The sequence below is a fragment of the Myodes glareolus genome, chromosome 9 (genome assembly GCF_982192425.1).
Source record: "Myodes glareolus chromosome 9, mMyoGla1.1, whole genome shotgun sequence".
NCBI classification, from domain to species: domain Eukaryota; kingdom Metazoa; phylum Chordata; class Mammalia; order Rodentia; family Cricetidae; genus Myodes; species Myodes glareolus.
This window is the reverse complement of record NC_142034.1, coordinates 45,083,640-45,098,576: the sequence shown is the minus strand read 5'-3', so window position 1 is coordinate 45,098,576 and position 14,937 is coordinate 45,083,640. Positions and strand designations below refer to the sequence as shown.

Below are 14,937 nucleotides of genomic sequence, written 5' to 3'. Positions count from 1 at the left end.
GTTGTTCCGCCCTTAACTTCCGGTTCCGGGGAAGGGCTAAATTTTCTTGGATGGTTAGGGGGCTCTCGGATCTAGGATGGCTGTCTTGTCGCTTCTGTTGTTGGGTGGTTTATGGAGCGCTGTGGGAGCGTCCGATATGGCTGTCGTTACTTGCGGCTCCGTGGTGAAGCTACTCAATACGCGCCATAATGTCCGACTGCACTCTCACGACGTGCGCTATGGGTCAGGTACTGAGGGGGACCAACGGTGGTTGTTGGGTGGGCTGCCTAGGCCCGGGGAGTCCCGAAGAGGCGGGGCCTCAAAAGCTGAGGGCGTGGTCTTGGAAAGTTAAAGGTGCCCTAGGGAGCTGTTTGGCGAGGACGATCGAGTTGCTAAGGGAATTTAGTCGTAATGTTAGTTTTTGTTTGATGAGTTATGTGCTAAATGTGTCACATGTTTACTTTTCAATTTTTAATATTGTGTTGAGACAGACAGTAAAGTTATTTTCGTAGGTGAAAAAATAGACTCAGAGATACTGCTCAAAGTCTTACAGCTCGTGAATGATGGGTACAGGCTTTAATCCAATCTGCCCAGGTTTAAAATCTTTCAGGGTCCATGGGCTGCCACTATTTTGTGCTGAGAAGATGAGAGATATACAGAGCATGACAACATATCTTGAATCTCTGAGTTTTAGACTTGAAAGAGCTCACTCTTTGATTACAACCCTTGGTCATATACTTGTTTTTTAGCTCAATAACTTAAGCTTTGATAGGGATTGCCAAGGAAAGTCTGCTTTTTATCATACACAATTAATGCTGAGTATTCGTGGATTCATTCATTCAGCATAGATTTATTTATATTTTTTAAGATTTATTTATTGGGCTGGAGAGATGGCTCAGAGGTTAAGAGCATTGTCTGCTCTTCCAAAGGTCCTGAGTTCAATTCCCAGCAACCACATGGTGGCTCACAACCATCTGTAATGAGTTCTGGTGCCCTCTTCTGGCCTGCAGGCATACACGCAGACAGAATATTGTATACATAATAAATAAATATAAAAAAAAAGATTTATTTATTTATTACATATACAGCGTTTTTCATGCAGGTATGCCTGTAGGCCAGAAGAGGGTACTAGACCTCATTATAGATGGCTGGGAGTCACCCTGTGGTTTCTGGGAGTTGAACTCAGGGCATCTGGAAGAGCAGTCGGTGCTCCTTACTTCTGAGCCATCTCTCTAGCCCCTAAAGAGCCTTTTTCTTCTCTCTCTCTCTCTCTCTCTTTCTCTCTCTCTCTCTCTCTCGTCTAGTATTGTTCTAATGGCAGGCGTGGTGGCCGATATCTGTTATCCTAGCACTCAAAAGGCTTAAGTGGAAGCATTGTGACTTAAAGATCAGCCTAGATTACATAGTGAGAGCTATCTCAAAATAACACAAAAACATGGACTGGAGAGTTGGAGAGTTAATAACACTGATTCCTTTTCAGAGGTCTTAAGTTCAATTCCCTGGACCACATGGTGGCTCACAACCATCCATAATGAGATTTGGTGCCCTCTTCTGACATGCAAGCACATATACAGGTATACGTGATAAATACATCTTTTAAAAAAACTTCAAAAGCTGGCTAAATAGCTTAATGTTAGAGATAAAAGTCATGACACTCGGCTGGGCCATGGTGGCGCATGCTTTTATAGGCTACAAAAGCTACAGAGAAACCCTGTCTCCAGAAACCAAAAAAAAAAAAAAAAAAAAAAAAGTCATGACGTGAGATGTATTCAAGATAATTTGAATGACTGATGATGGTGGATGGTGTTTGCTAAGAGAGGAACTCACCTTTTTGGGTTAGTCTGTGGTTCCCAGCTCTAAGAACCTGTCTGACCAGTTTAGTGCAGGGAATGTATAGTCATCATTGGGATATCTTTATATTCCTAGCCACTTTATTCAGTAAACACCTACCTATACGTCAGGCGTATTACATTTTAATTTAATCTGTTTCCTGTTTTGGATCTACTAAATTAAAATGGAGTTAGAAAGAGACCTAGTAGACTTCAAATCTCTCCTGGTGGTCCTTATGGGTAGCCAGATTTTGACACCATGCTCAGTCTGAACCTTAGGAGAGGAATCTGATGCAGAGTTAGGTACAATATTCTGTAAAAGCTTCGTTGTCTTTTGAGACAAGTGTCTATCTGCTGCCAAGAATTCAATATGTAGACCAGACTAGCCTCGAACACACAGCACCTGCCTCTGCCTCCTGAGTGCTGAGATTAAAGGCTTTATTTTTAAATTACATTTCTCCAGTGTGTGTGTGTGTGTGTGTGTGTGTGTGTGTGTGTGTGTGTGTGTGTGTGTTTGGATGCATGCTTGCCACAGTGCAAATGTGGAAAGCAGAGAAAAGCATTGTTCTCTCCTTCTATCTTGTGAGTCTTAGGGATTGAATTTGAATTCAGATTGTCAGTCTTTACCAGCTGAGCCATTTTACTGCCTAGATACAACATTCTTGTCCAGAAGTGGTTGAAGAGATGTGAATAGATCAAATTGCTCAGGATGAGCTCAATCTGAAAAATTACAGTTATAATAAATGTTTTTTGAATTACTTTATCTGGATCCCTAAGTGTTTAGGAACAGATTAAGGCCAGATAGAATTCTAGCTACTCCCAGAGTATAAGGAGGTCTCTGGAGAAAGTCGAGTTGAAAAACAAAAGTGAAAAATTAAAGAGACTATTAAAATATAGAGAACAGTGCTGGAGAGATGGCTCAGTGGTTAAGAGTACTTGCTCTACAAAGAATCCAGGTTCAATTCCATGCATCCACATGGTTAACTTAACTCTAGTCCCAGGCAATCTGGCTCCTTCTTCTGACCTCTGTGGGCATAAGCATGCACAGACAGACATACAGGCAGGCAAAATGCACAAAAAGTAAAATGAATAACTGTCCTCCCAACCCCAAGACCTCCAATAGGAGGACAAGTAGGTTCCAAGCAGTGTCAGTATCTTTAGAGGGTAGCCTTTTCATAATGGTGGATACCACACTTTCTGCACACAACAGCAGACCTAGAACCTGTTTTTCTTCATACTCTGACTATTAGCATCCTGTCTCTTGATTTTGCTGAACTCATCACAGTCTTAGAGGATCAAATTAATATGCTTGTCCAAGGCCTTAAAGATGCAGTGAAGATTTGACAAATGGCCATTTCACAGGACAGGTCTCATTATGTAGTCAACCAGTGCAGCATGATCTTCCCTACAGTCCTGGCTGCTGTTCCACAATAGCCAGTGTTTTGAGAGTGAAATTTCAAGATTCTTAGTATCTAGGGAGGTTATAAACGAAGGTATGATGTAGGTTTTCTTAAAAACAATGCAAGTGGGCTGGAGAGATGGCTCAGTGGTTAAGAGCACTGACTGCTCTTCCAGAGGACCTGGGTTCAATTCCCAGCACCCACATGGTAGCTACAACTGTCTGTGATTTTAGTTCCAGGGGACCTGATAGCCTCATACAGACATTCAGACAGAACACCAATAAACATAAAATAAAAATAAATATTTATTTTTTGAAAAAAATGAATGCAACCTTGGTAGAAGCTTTACCTAACAGTGGATGGGTCCTTGCTTTCTCCCACTGCATTGAAAATGGCTCTTCAGAACCAGGTATCAGGCATCTCTCCAGCTGCCTCTCCTCTCTGCCTTTTGTTTGCTTGCAGGTAGTGGGCAGCAGTCAGTGACAGGTGTAGCCTCTGTGGATGACAGCAATAGTTATTGGAGAATACGGGGAAAGACAGCCACAGTGTGTGAAAGAGGAACCCCTATCAAATGTGGCCAGCCCATCCGACTGACACACATCAACACTGGTCGAAACCTCCACAGCCACCATTTCACGTCACCTCTTTCTGGAAACCAGGTGAGGGGGCATGCAATGGATCATTCCTGCTGTATATGTCAGGGTCCTCTAGAGTCACAGAACCTATGGGATGAATGTCGGTCTGTCTGTCTGTCCATCTGTGGGGATTTATTGGAGTGACTTACAGGCTGCAGTCCAACAATAGCTAGTTATGGATGGGAAGTCCAAGAATCTAGTGGCTGCTCAGTTCCATGAGGCTGACTGTCTCAGCTGGTCTTCTGGGATCCCAAAGAAGGAATGGATGTGTTGACGAAGCAAGGGCCAACAGATGACGAACAAACCCTTCTTTCTTTCATTGTCCTTATATGTGTTTCCTGCAGAAGGGGTAGCCCAGATTAAAGGTGTGCCTTCCAGCCTCAAGGTCTAGATTAAAGGCTTGTTGTCTTCTTGCCTCAAGATCCGGATCACAGGTGTGCCATCCATTTTTGAATTATAGTTCATTTCACTTATATTCAAATTGACAACCGAGAATAGCCATCACATCTGCTCTGTCTTGCCCAGTTGACTTGTTTGATCTCTTGTTTCTTAACTCCTTCTTTCTTTTCTTACTTTCTTACTTCCCTCCTTCCTAAACATGAGATATTTCACAAATTTGTGTGTCCTCCTTGACCAGGGGCCATGCTGATCTCTGTGTCAGTACAATTTTAGTATCTGTGCTGCTGAAATGACCACATCAACCCTCTTCTGTCTAGGTATACTTGTTCTCTTTTCTGTCTAGGTATACATGTTCTCTTTTCTGTCTAGGTATACATGTTCTCTTTTCTGTCTAGGTATACATGTTCTCTTTTCTGTCTAGGTATACATGTTCTCTTTTCTGTCTAGGTATATATGTTCTCTTTTCTGTCTAGGTATACATGTTCTCTTTTCTGCCTAGGTACACATGTTCTCTTTTCTGTCTAGGTACACATGTTCTCTTTTCTGCCTAGGTACACATGTTCTCTTTTCTGCCTAGGTACACATGTTCTCTTTTCTGTCTAGGTACACATGTTCTCTTTTCTGTCTAGGTATACATGTTCTCTTTTCTGTCTAGGTATACATGTTCTTTTCTCTGCAGACTTGGAGAAATGACTCTGTCTCATAAGTGTGAAGAAAATTGTTTCTGGTCAGAGTGGAGACTTTACATCTAGACCAAAGCACGGAATAGGGAGGAAAGGTATACATTAGCATACCATTAAGCTTTTGTTTCCAAATTTATAATAAAGGGTCTTGAAGGGCTAGAGAGGTGACTCAGAGGTTTGGAGCACTGGCTGCTCTCCCAGAGGTCCTGAGTTCAATTCTTAGCACCCACATGACAGCTCACAACCATCTATAATGGGATCTGATGCCCTCTTCTGGCCTTCAGGCACACATGCAGGCAGAGCACTTATACATAAAAAAAAGAAAAAGATACCACCAAGCCATCTCTCAAGCTCCATCTCTATGCTGCTTTTTGAAATCTCATATTTTCAGGCCCTCCTCAGTCACTCCACTGATCCTCTGATCCCTTACTCCAAACACAGGTATTTTTTTATTGCAGTTGGTGTGTGTGCTGTGTGTGCGTGTACACAGGTGCAGACCTGCTAAGGTTAGAGGACAACTTGCAGGAGTTGGTTTTCTCCTTCTACTATGTGGATCCCAGAGACCAAACTTAAGCAATGAGTACCTTCCCTACCAAGCCATCTCTCTGGCCCTTCTTTTGACTTTCCTTTTTAACTCAACAGGATTTATTCACTGCCTGGGAGGAGGCCAAAGTTTGGTGTCAGAGTGTTGATTGGCTGGTTTCTCTGGTACCTCACTATGCATTTGTAGACAATCTGCCTGTAGACCATCTGCCCTAGTTTCCCCCTGTAACTTAATGAAGCAAATGTGCTTTGGTTAACATAGCAATGTTGACACATTACCCATAACTAAAGTCCATGGGGTATTCTTTTATATAAATAAAATTTTATTTACTTTTATATGCATTTATTTACTTTTATTTGCATCTACATGTATGTCTGTGTTGGTGTCAGATCCCTTGGAACTGCGGTTACAGTTTTGAGCTGCCATGTGGGTGCTGGGAATTGAACCTGGGTCCTTTAGAAGAACAGCCAGTACTCTTAATTGCTGAGCCATCTCTCCAACCTCCTGCCCCCGTAGAGTATTCTTGTTTCTTTAGTTTTTTGTTTTAAGATTTTATGTGTATGAATGTTTTGCCTCCGTGTATGTATGTGCCTCACATACATACCTGGTGCCCTCAGATGTCAGAAAAAGGCAGTAAGTTCCCCAGAGCTGCTCTTACAGATGGTTGTGTGTTGCAGTGAGGGTGCTGGGAATCCAACCTGGGTCCTCTCAGACTGTACCTAGTGTAGTATGAGAGGAGCGGGCTGTGTCCCGCTGCCTGGCTACCTTAACCCCAAAATAACCAACACAGAAATTGTATTAATTAAATTACTGCTTGGCGCATTATATCTAACCTTTTCTTGGCTAACTCTCACATCTTGATTCAAACATTAACTAGATGTGATTGGTTGACAAAGTTTCCCCATCAACCTAGAGCCCTCCCTATCTCTGTAGTCCATCTCTTTAGTTTTACCCAATGTCCTTTTCCTGCTACAGGATGTATTTGTACATGACATCATTAGGTTTCTCTACGGTTACAGTCTGTAAGGTTTTCCTTGTTTTCAGTGACTTTGACAGTCTTGAAGAGTGCTAGTCAGATGTATTGTTCATGCCATGTTTCAAAGGCTTAGCACATCCTATCAAGGGTGTGTTCTGTCAGCATGACTTATGACAGTCATTTTGACCTTGCTCACCTGGTTTCACTGGGTTTGTTTCGTGAAGTCATGCTTTTCCTTTTGCTCCTGTCCCTCTTGTCCTCTGTGAAGTCAGGTCACTCTGCAGTCCACACTTTGGTAGTTAGGTGATTATATTCTGTTACATGAGGCTGGAATAGCTACATAAATTATTTGAATTAGATTGGGGAGTTGTCTTTTCTTGACTTCATTCATACCAGTGTGAGTTGATGTATATATATATATATATATATATATATATTGTACTTTGAATTATAATGCAGTATTAACTGTCTTCATTTTATTGTTCAAATTGTTTCAACTTTTGCCTTTGGTGATTCTTTCAGTTGACTTATACATCCATCCATTTAATAGAATCCTTTTGTGTATGCACACGCATACACGTATTTTCAAGGCTTATCTAGTGTATTTCTTTTTTTTAATATTTATGTATACAATATTCTGTCTGCGTGTATGCTTGAAGGCCAGAAGAGGGCACCAGACCTCATTACAGATGGTTGTGAGCCACCATGTGGTTGCTGGGAATTGAACTCAGGACCTTTGGAAGAGCAGGCAATGCTCCTAACTTCTGAGCCATCTCTCCAGCCCTTCATCTAGTGTATTTCTTGACACACTTCTGAAACCCAGTGTTTCCCCAATGAACCTGCTCCCGTTTACTGGATAATGGTATTGGAACCAAGATCTAGGCTCGTCACAAGCCTGCTCTATGGGTTGTTACTTCCCTTATGTCCTCTCACCTGACAGAACAAAGAAGTGTTTTATTTGTGCTATCCCTTCCCCACAAAGTAATACTTAGAATGAAATTAAATAAATAGTAAAGTTTATTTAGAAGACCAGATGCAGTAATGTGCCACCAGAGTTTCAGCTTTTTAAAAGGAAGATCGCTTGAGCCACACAGGCCAACAGCCATCTTGGACAAGAGAGCAAGACCCTGTCTCTAACAACAAAAAATTAAGGACCACCAGCAAGACAGCTTAGTTGGTAAAGGCACTTGGTGACCTGAGCTTGTCTCTGCCTACCTTGTGAAAGGAGAACCAATTCCATAAGTTGTTATTTGACCTCCATGTATGCTATGGCTTGTGTACAGCCACACATAAGTAACGTTTAAAAACCTAAGAATAAAACACATGGCAGATACAATATTAATTTTAAAATTATTGTTTGGAAATAACCTAAGGCAAGTTTTCTCTTGTGCCCTTTATGTCTTTATTCCTCTATAATTTTATTTTAAAAATTTGTTCAACAGACTGGTTATGGTGGTACATGCCTTTAATCCCAACACTTGGGAGGCAGAGGTAGAATAATTTGAGTTTGAGGCTAACATGGTCCACAGAGCGAGATCCAGTTCAGCCAGGACTACATAGAGAAACCCTGTCTCAAAAAAAAAAAAAAAAACCCAAAAAACAAAATCATCAAACAGCAACAAAAAAGAAAATCCAAATTGTTCAACAACAGTCACAGTTTGTTTTCAGTTTTTTTTATTGTGATTTATTATATTATATATATTATGAATTATTATTATTATTATTTTGGTTTCTGGAGACAGTTTCTCTGTGACTTTGGAGCCTGTCCTGGAACTAGCTCTTGTAGACTAGGTTGGCCTCAAACTCATAGAGATCTGCCTGCCTCTACCTCCCGTATACTGGGATTAAAGGCATATACCACTACCGCCTGGCTTATTTTTATTTTTTTAATTTTATTTTTTTTCTTATTGAGTCATGCCCCACCTTTGAAATCTAACGTTTTCCTCATGATGAAAGCTATGAGGAAGATCGCAGCTTATTTATTTGGCAACAAGGTTGGGTCTCTTATAACCTAGGTTAGCCTTAAACTGCTTATGTAGCTGGATGATCTTGAACTCCTGACCCTGCTATCTCCACTTCTTCAATGTTAGGGCTGTGGGTGTGCTCTATCTTCTGAACTCAGGTCCTCCACTCTCCAGAGCTGACTGTCAGATGTGTTAATGTTGCCACTTTCTGTCTTTCAGGAAGTGAGTGCCTTTGGCGAGGAAGGTGAAGGTGACTATCTGGATGACTGGACAGTGCTCTGTAATGGACCTTACTGGGTGAGAGATGGTGAAGTGAGATTCAAACATTCTTCCACCGAAGTTCTCCTGTCTGTCACAGGTGAACAATATGGCCGACCTATAAGTGGACAAAAGGAGGTACATGGTATGGCCCAGCCAAGTCAGAACAACTACTGGAAGGCCATGGAAGGCATCTTCATGAAGCCCAGTGAATTGCTGAAGGCAGAGGTCCATCATGCAGAGCTGTGACTAAATCCTCTGCGCCACTGTCACCACACAGTGTTTGTAGACGTCTGTTGCTGCTTTGCCCTGGGAGCTCCACTCCAGGCACTCTGAGATGAAGGGGCACTGTAGGAAGCAGGGGCTGCATTTGGGCCTGCAGCCCTCACACTTGAATTGGTCGCTCTCTCTAGTCTGGTCAGTTCTCAAGAGAGGACCTTGCATAAAGGCAGAGATCCTCTTCATTCAATGGATAAGAGAAAGCTGAGGAACCTCCCTCCTAGCTGGGGAATTTTAGTCCTCCAACATCATGGATTGCTGACTTGTCTGATTTTCCCCTAGTTTTCTTTTTCCAAAATGATAAATAAAAAAATAAATAAATAAAAGAATTTTAGTCTTTGTGTGGTCATTTATTAGGTGAGCTATTTCAGAATCTGCCTGCTAAATCCTCAAGTCCTAAGACTTTCAGAATGCTGGGAGTCTTTGCTGTGGGCCATTTTAGAGGTTTATTTGCATGTAAGCCTTTTCCTTTTGCTCCTTCAGTTCTTCCCCAGCGCATCTTTATTGAGTAAGGCCTTCAGAGTTCTGCATAATATATAGCCAATGACATCATCCTCTGGATCTATTATGTATTGTGGAATAATAGTTTAAGATGTACATTCGTTTTTGCTGTGAAATATTTGTTTAATGATGCAAAGATGTGTTGCTTTTTTTGGTTTTGTTTTGTTGTTTTGTTTTCAAGACTGGGTTTCTCTGTGTAACAGTCCTAGCTGTCCCGGAACTAGCTCTTGTAGACCAGGCTGATCTTGAACTCACAAATACACCTGCCTCTGCTTCCCAAGTGTGGGATTAAAGGCATGTGCCACCACCTCCTGGCTGTGTTGCATTCTTTTATGCTGCTTTTATTTAACTCTGTGAACTTGTGTTACTTTGCCTGTCTAAAACACTTGATTGGTCTAATAAAGAGCTGAACAGCCAATAGTTAGAGAGAATAGGAGAAACCTAGGTTCCCAAAGAGAAGAGCCAGGAGAGGAGAGGAGGACACCAGGGGCCAGTCACACAGCTAGCCACGGAGTAAGGAAAGAAAGATACATAGAATAAATAAAGGTGAAAGCTCAGAGGTCAAACATAGTTAAAAAGAAACAGAATAATTTGTTAGAAAAGCTGACTAGAAACAAGCCAAGCTAAGGCTGGGCATTTGTAAGTAAGACATCTCCATGTATTTATTTGGGAGCAGGGCGGTGGGCCCCCAGAGAGGGAAAAAAACAAAACCAACTACAGTTATGCAGATGAGAAAAGGACAAAGGATTATCAAGCCAACACTAATTGCTAGTAACTACTAGGCACCGTGTACTAGCCCTTCATTTCATCTCCACAGACTTGTTGCAGGGTTGATAGATTTTCTTAGCAATGTACAACAGAAAAATTGAGTAACTGCCTGCATTGTTTAAAATAGCAAATAATTTTGGATAGGAGGAACTGTGTTTGACTTAGTCTTCTAACTGCACTGTAGTAGTGTTTACTTACCGGAAGCCAGTTTTTTCTCTCCTCCAACAGGAATGTCTCTCTTTTTTAAGGTTTTTGTTTTTTTTTTATTTCAAGACAGGGTTTCTCTGTTTAATAGTCATGGATGTTCTGAAACTGACTGTGTAGACCAGACTGGCCTCAAACTCACAGAGATCACCTGCATCTACCTCCCGAGTGCTGGGATTGAAGGTGTGCACCACCACCACCTAGCGCTCCTACACTTTTAACCTTGTCAGTGGTGAGCAGAAGTGACTGCCGTGGTGGGATTTCTTTCTTTCTTCCTTTTTTTTTTTTTTTTTTTTTAAGATTTTACGTGTTTGCCTGAATCTATGTCTGGGTACTATATGCCCACAGAGGCCAGACAAGGCTATTGGATCCCCCGGGACTGGAGTTACAGATGGTTGTGAGCTGTAATTAAACTGGAATCCTCTGCAAGATCAACCAGTGCTCTTACTTGCCGAGTCATCTCTCTACTCCTGCTTTTTTGGGATATGTGTATGAGAGAGAGAGGGTCTATGTAGCTCTCTTGACTGGCATAGAACTCCTATGTAGGCCAGGCTGTCCCTAAAAGCACAGAAATCCATGCATTTCTGCCTCCTGAGTGTTGGAGTTAAAGATTCATGCCACCATGTACTTAATACAAACTTTTTTTTATTATTATTTTAGAAGACAGGGTTTCTGTGTAGCTTTAGAGCCTGTCCTAGAAGACCTGCTTGCCTCTGCCTCCTGAATACTGGGATTAAAAGCGTGCGCCACCACCACCTGGCTATTTGCTTTAGATTTTTTTTTTGCTTGTTTATTTTTTGTTGTATTGGTTTGTTTTAGTTTATTTTATTTTATTTTGAGACATAGTTTCTCTGTGTAGCCTTGGCTATTCTAGAACTAGCTCTGTAGACCAGGCTGGCATCAAACTCACCTGCCTCTGCATCCTAAGTGCTGGGATTAAAGGCACATGCCACCACCGCCCAGCTGCTTTAAATTGTCAGTGTGGGATATTTGCAGATAATCGGTCCTGTGTTAGGTATGGCCCATGATGTTAAGAGTAAGAAACTTCTGGCTGAACCTCTTCCAGAGGCCCTAAATTCAAATCTCAGCAACCACATGGTAGTTTACAAACATCTGTAATGAGATCTGGTGCCCTCTTCTGGCCTGCAGGCATAGATGCAGGCAGAATACTTTATACATAATAAATAAATTAAATAACAAAATAAGAAATTTCTCTTACAAAGAAGTTATGGGGGGCTGGAGAGATGGCTCAGTGGTTAAGAGCATTGCCTGCTCTTCCAAAGGTCCTGAGTTCAATTCCCGGCAACCACATGGTGGCTCACAACCATCTGTAATGAGGTCTGGTGCCCTCTTCTGGCCTGCAGACAGACAGACAGAATATTGTATACATAATAAATAATAAATATTAAAAAAAAGTTATGGGCTGGAGAGATGGCTCAGTGGTTAAGAGCATTGCCTGTTCTTCCAAAGGTCCCGAGTTCAATTCCAGGCAACCACATGGTGGCTCACAACCATCTGTAATGAGGTTTGGTGCCCTCTTCTGGCCTTCAGGCATACACACAGAAAAAATATTGTATACACAACAAATAAATAAATATTTAAAAAAAAAAGAAGTTATGGTGCTCACAAAGCAAGAATTAGAGTTACATTTCTGTCCCTGCTGTCCTTGCTCTACTCTACTTTTGTTGCTTTATTTGTATCTCTTCATGAAGGAGAAAGTAAAACTGATAAATTTGCCAGGTGTGTGATGGTGCACGCCTTTAATCCCAGCACTTGGAAGGCAGAGGCAGGTGAGTTTGAGGCAGCCTGATCTACAGAGTGTGTCCCAGGACAGCCAGGATAGTTACACAGAGAAACCCTGTTTCAAAAAATCAAAAAGAAAAAAGAATCCTTGTTCAAGTCTGGTGCTCTGGCTGTTATTAAAGAAAGTTTCCGGGGCTGGAGAGATGATGGCTCAGCGGTTCAGAGCACCTACTGTTCTTCCAGAGAACCTGAGTTCAATTCCCAGCAACCACATGGCGGCTCACAGCCATCTGTAATGAGATCCGGAGCGCTCTTCTGACCTGCAGACATACATGGCGGTAGAATGTTGTATACATAATAAATAAATAAAGTCTTTAAAAAAAGAAAGAAAGTTTCCTTTATTAATCTCTTAAATGCTTGGAGTGACATTTTGGTAGGTGAAATTGATCAGCTATTTCAGAGGAAAACCTGTACTTTGGTGGCTGACACTGGAGGATTATGAGTTCTAGGCCAGTTTGAGCTCCATAGAGTGACCTTGTCTTAAAAATAAAGGGGTCATGGTGGTATACACCTGTAATCTCAGCACTCAGGAGGCAGTGGGAGGAGGATCACTACAAGTCTGAAGTCAGTCTGGTTTACATATCAAATTCTTGGCCAGTCAGGGCTTCATATTGAGTTGAGACCTTATCTTAAAAAGTTAAAAAAAAAGGCCGAGTGGTGGTGGTGGTGGCACACATCTTTAATCCCAGCACTCGGGAGGCAGAGGCAGGTGGATCTCTGTGAGTTCAAGGCCAGCCTGGTCTACAAGAGCTAGTTCCAGGACAGGCCCCGGCCCCAAAGCTACAGAGAAACCTTGTCTTGAAAAAAAAAAAAGTAATGACAACATTTCAGGTGGCAAATTGGCTAGAAGTAGACATTTGTGGGAGAAGACAAAATCAATAGCTATTTTAGCTGAGTGAACGTCTTGAATAAGATGTGTAGAGGGCACAAGGTCCTTGTGCTCAGAGATAAGCACTAGGGAAACCAGGAATGTTTTAACAGGCAGTGGTGTCTCCTTAACAGAGAATACGTACACCTGTTTTCCACCCAGAAATCTGGGATGTCATTAACAGCCTGGTGATCTGTGCTCTCTGTAGGCCACCTGAATCTACATGTTTAATGCAGATCCTTCTTCCCTAGACAGACCTTTATCTTGAATATTCTCAGTCAATAGACCCCATTCCATGTCCTGTACAATATAGTCTAGGTGACCTCTGTGCTACCTGTAGGGCCAGGCCACTCTGGACTCCCACACTTTCATGTTAACCTCCATCATTCTTCCTACACCCTTATATTGAACACCGTTTTCAGTCAAGAGAACGCATCTTAAAGGAAGAGACCATATGTACTTAAGAGTTTCAAAGTAAACATGTTTTAAGTTTGATTGTACACACAGGATTGAGTTAATTACCATCAGAAAACTTCCTTCCAAAATCATGCTCTGCTTAAATATGCCTAAAATAAACTGCCCAGTGTCAGACTGCAGACTCGAGAAGTGTCTACCAACACCAGCTCCTGAGTCACATTGAACCGGATTTTTCTTGTCTCATTTGGATTGTTGTTACTCTGAGGGTTCTGGGGTTTGCAGAGACCCCCCAAAAGATGAATGAATTCGAGTAGGGAGATGTGTTGTGATGCACCTCTCCGTGTCTTGGGCAGAGTTCTTGGAGCATCCCTGAGCCTTGACCACTCTTGAGTGGAAGGCTGCAGGTGTGTGGAGGTCAGAGGGTGACTTGAGGGAGTTATCTGCAGATGGAACTGAAGTCCTCAGGCCTGCCAGCAAGTGCTTTTATCTGTGAGTCATCTTACAGGCCCTGAAGTTGTTATCTAAAGAGAACAAAAGAGAAATCCCGAGTAAAATCCCCGAAGGACTTTATGGAGGTTTGGACCCGAGAGCCAAGAACACAAATACTCCATAATACCTGGGAACCATCAGGATTTCTTTATCTTGTACTGTATTAGTTAGCCATTATTCAGACACTGACTCATGAGAATAATCAGAATAGACCTTATCTACTTCCTCCATTTTACAACGAAGAAAACAAAATTCCCTCTGAATGATTTGACCTTGAATTCTCTATTTCACGTAATTAAAATTGCTTCCCAGATATTTCGTGAAGCACAGAACAATATTCACTACTTCTGCTATATTCCACTCTGCCCCAGGTCCAATTCTTGGTGATCATCGCACAAATCTAAAACTAAATTGTACAGAATGGCCCCTTGCGAGCAGCATGTTAAAACTAACGTGGCCAGAACAGTATTCAGTCACTGAACGAAGAAGACTCCATTCGTTTCCCTGTGGGATGAGGTGATGTCTGAGGTCTATCAATTACCTCTTGTTTTTTTGCAGAAAGGACACGTCTGACCTAGGGACACATAACTTTAGCCAGCTCCCCCGACAGGTTCTAAAAAGCCAGGCGGGCTCTTAACTGCCTTAACTCCGCGAGGAGGAAACGAGCCACCCAGGCCACCGGCTGACTCTCGACCTCTGCCCACCCCTGCGCGAGCCCGGAGTTTCCCTGTGGGCCGCTCAGGCTGCGCCCTGGGCGCGGCGCTGAAGCCAGCGCGTCCGCGGTCCGCCCCGCCCACCCTCTCCGGAGCCACGCCTCCACTCCGCGCCAGCCGCGGGTCGGCCCTCGGTGCTTGCGTACGCGGGGCGGGGCGCGGAGGGAGACATCCGGCTGGTCGGCGAGCGGCCGGGGCGGGGGTGCGCGCGCGCACCAAGGCTTCCTC

At 42.6% G+C, this 14,937-nt stretch overlaps 1 protein-coding gene, 1 long non-coding RNA gene and 1 other non-coding gene across 3 annotated transcripts; 1 reads left to right on the top strand and 2 right to left on the bottom strand.

Annotated features, from left to right (window-relative positions):
• Nucleotides 1-23: 23 nt before the first annotated feature.
• On the top strand, nucleotides 24-9,275 carry Sdf2 (stromal cell derived factor 2). The gene is made up of 3 exons (XM_087910249.1): nucleotides 24-227; nucleotides 3,671-3,867; nucleotides 8,629-9,275. Exons 1-3 carry the CDS (start codon nucleotides 77-79, stop codon nucleotides 8,914-8,916), a joined length of 636 nt encoding a protein of 211 aa, XP_087766375.1. The 5' UTR covers nucleotides 24-76; the 3' UTR covers nucleotides 8,917-9,275.
• Nucleotides 3,945-14,689, bottom strand: LOC148120884 (uncharacterized). Its single transcript, XR_015738803.1, has 3 exons — nucleotides 14,538-14,689; nucleotides 6,642-6,781; nucleotides 3,945-4,181 (listed from the first exon to the last, which is right to left on the bottom strand). It is a non-coding gene; the product is annotated as an uncharacterized LOC148120884 (long non-coding RNA).
• Nucleotides 4,436-4,539, bottom strand: LOC146893129 (U6 spliceosomal RNA). Its single transcript, XR_015003945.1, has one exon. It is a non-coding gene; the product is annotated as a U6 spliceosomal RNA (small nuclear RNA).
• Nucleotides 14,690-14,937: the final 248 nt, after the last annotated feature.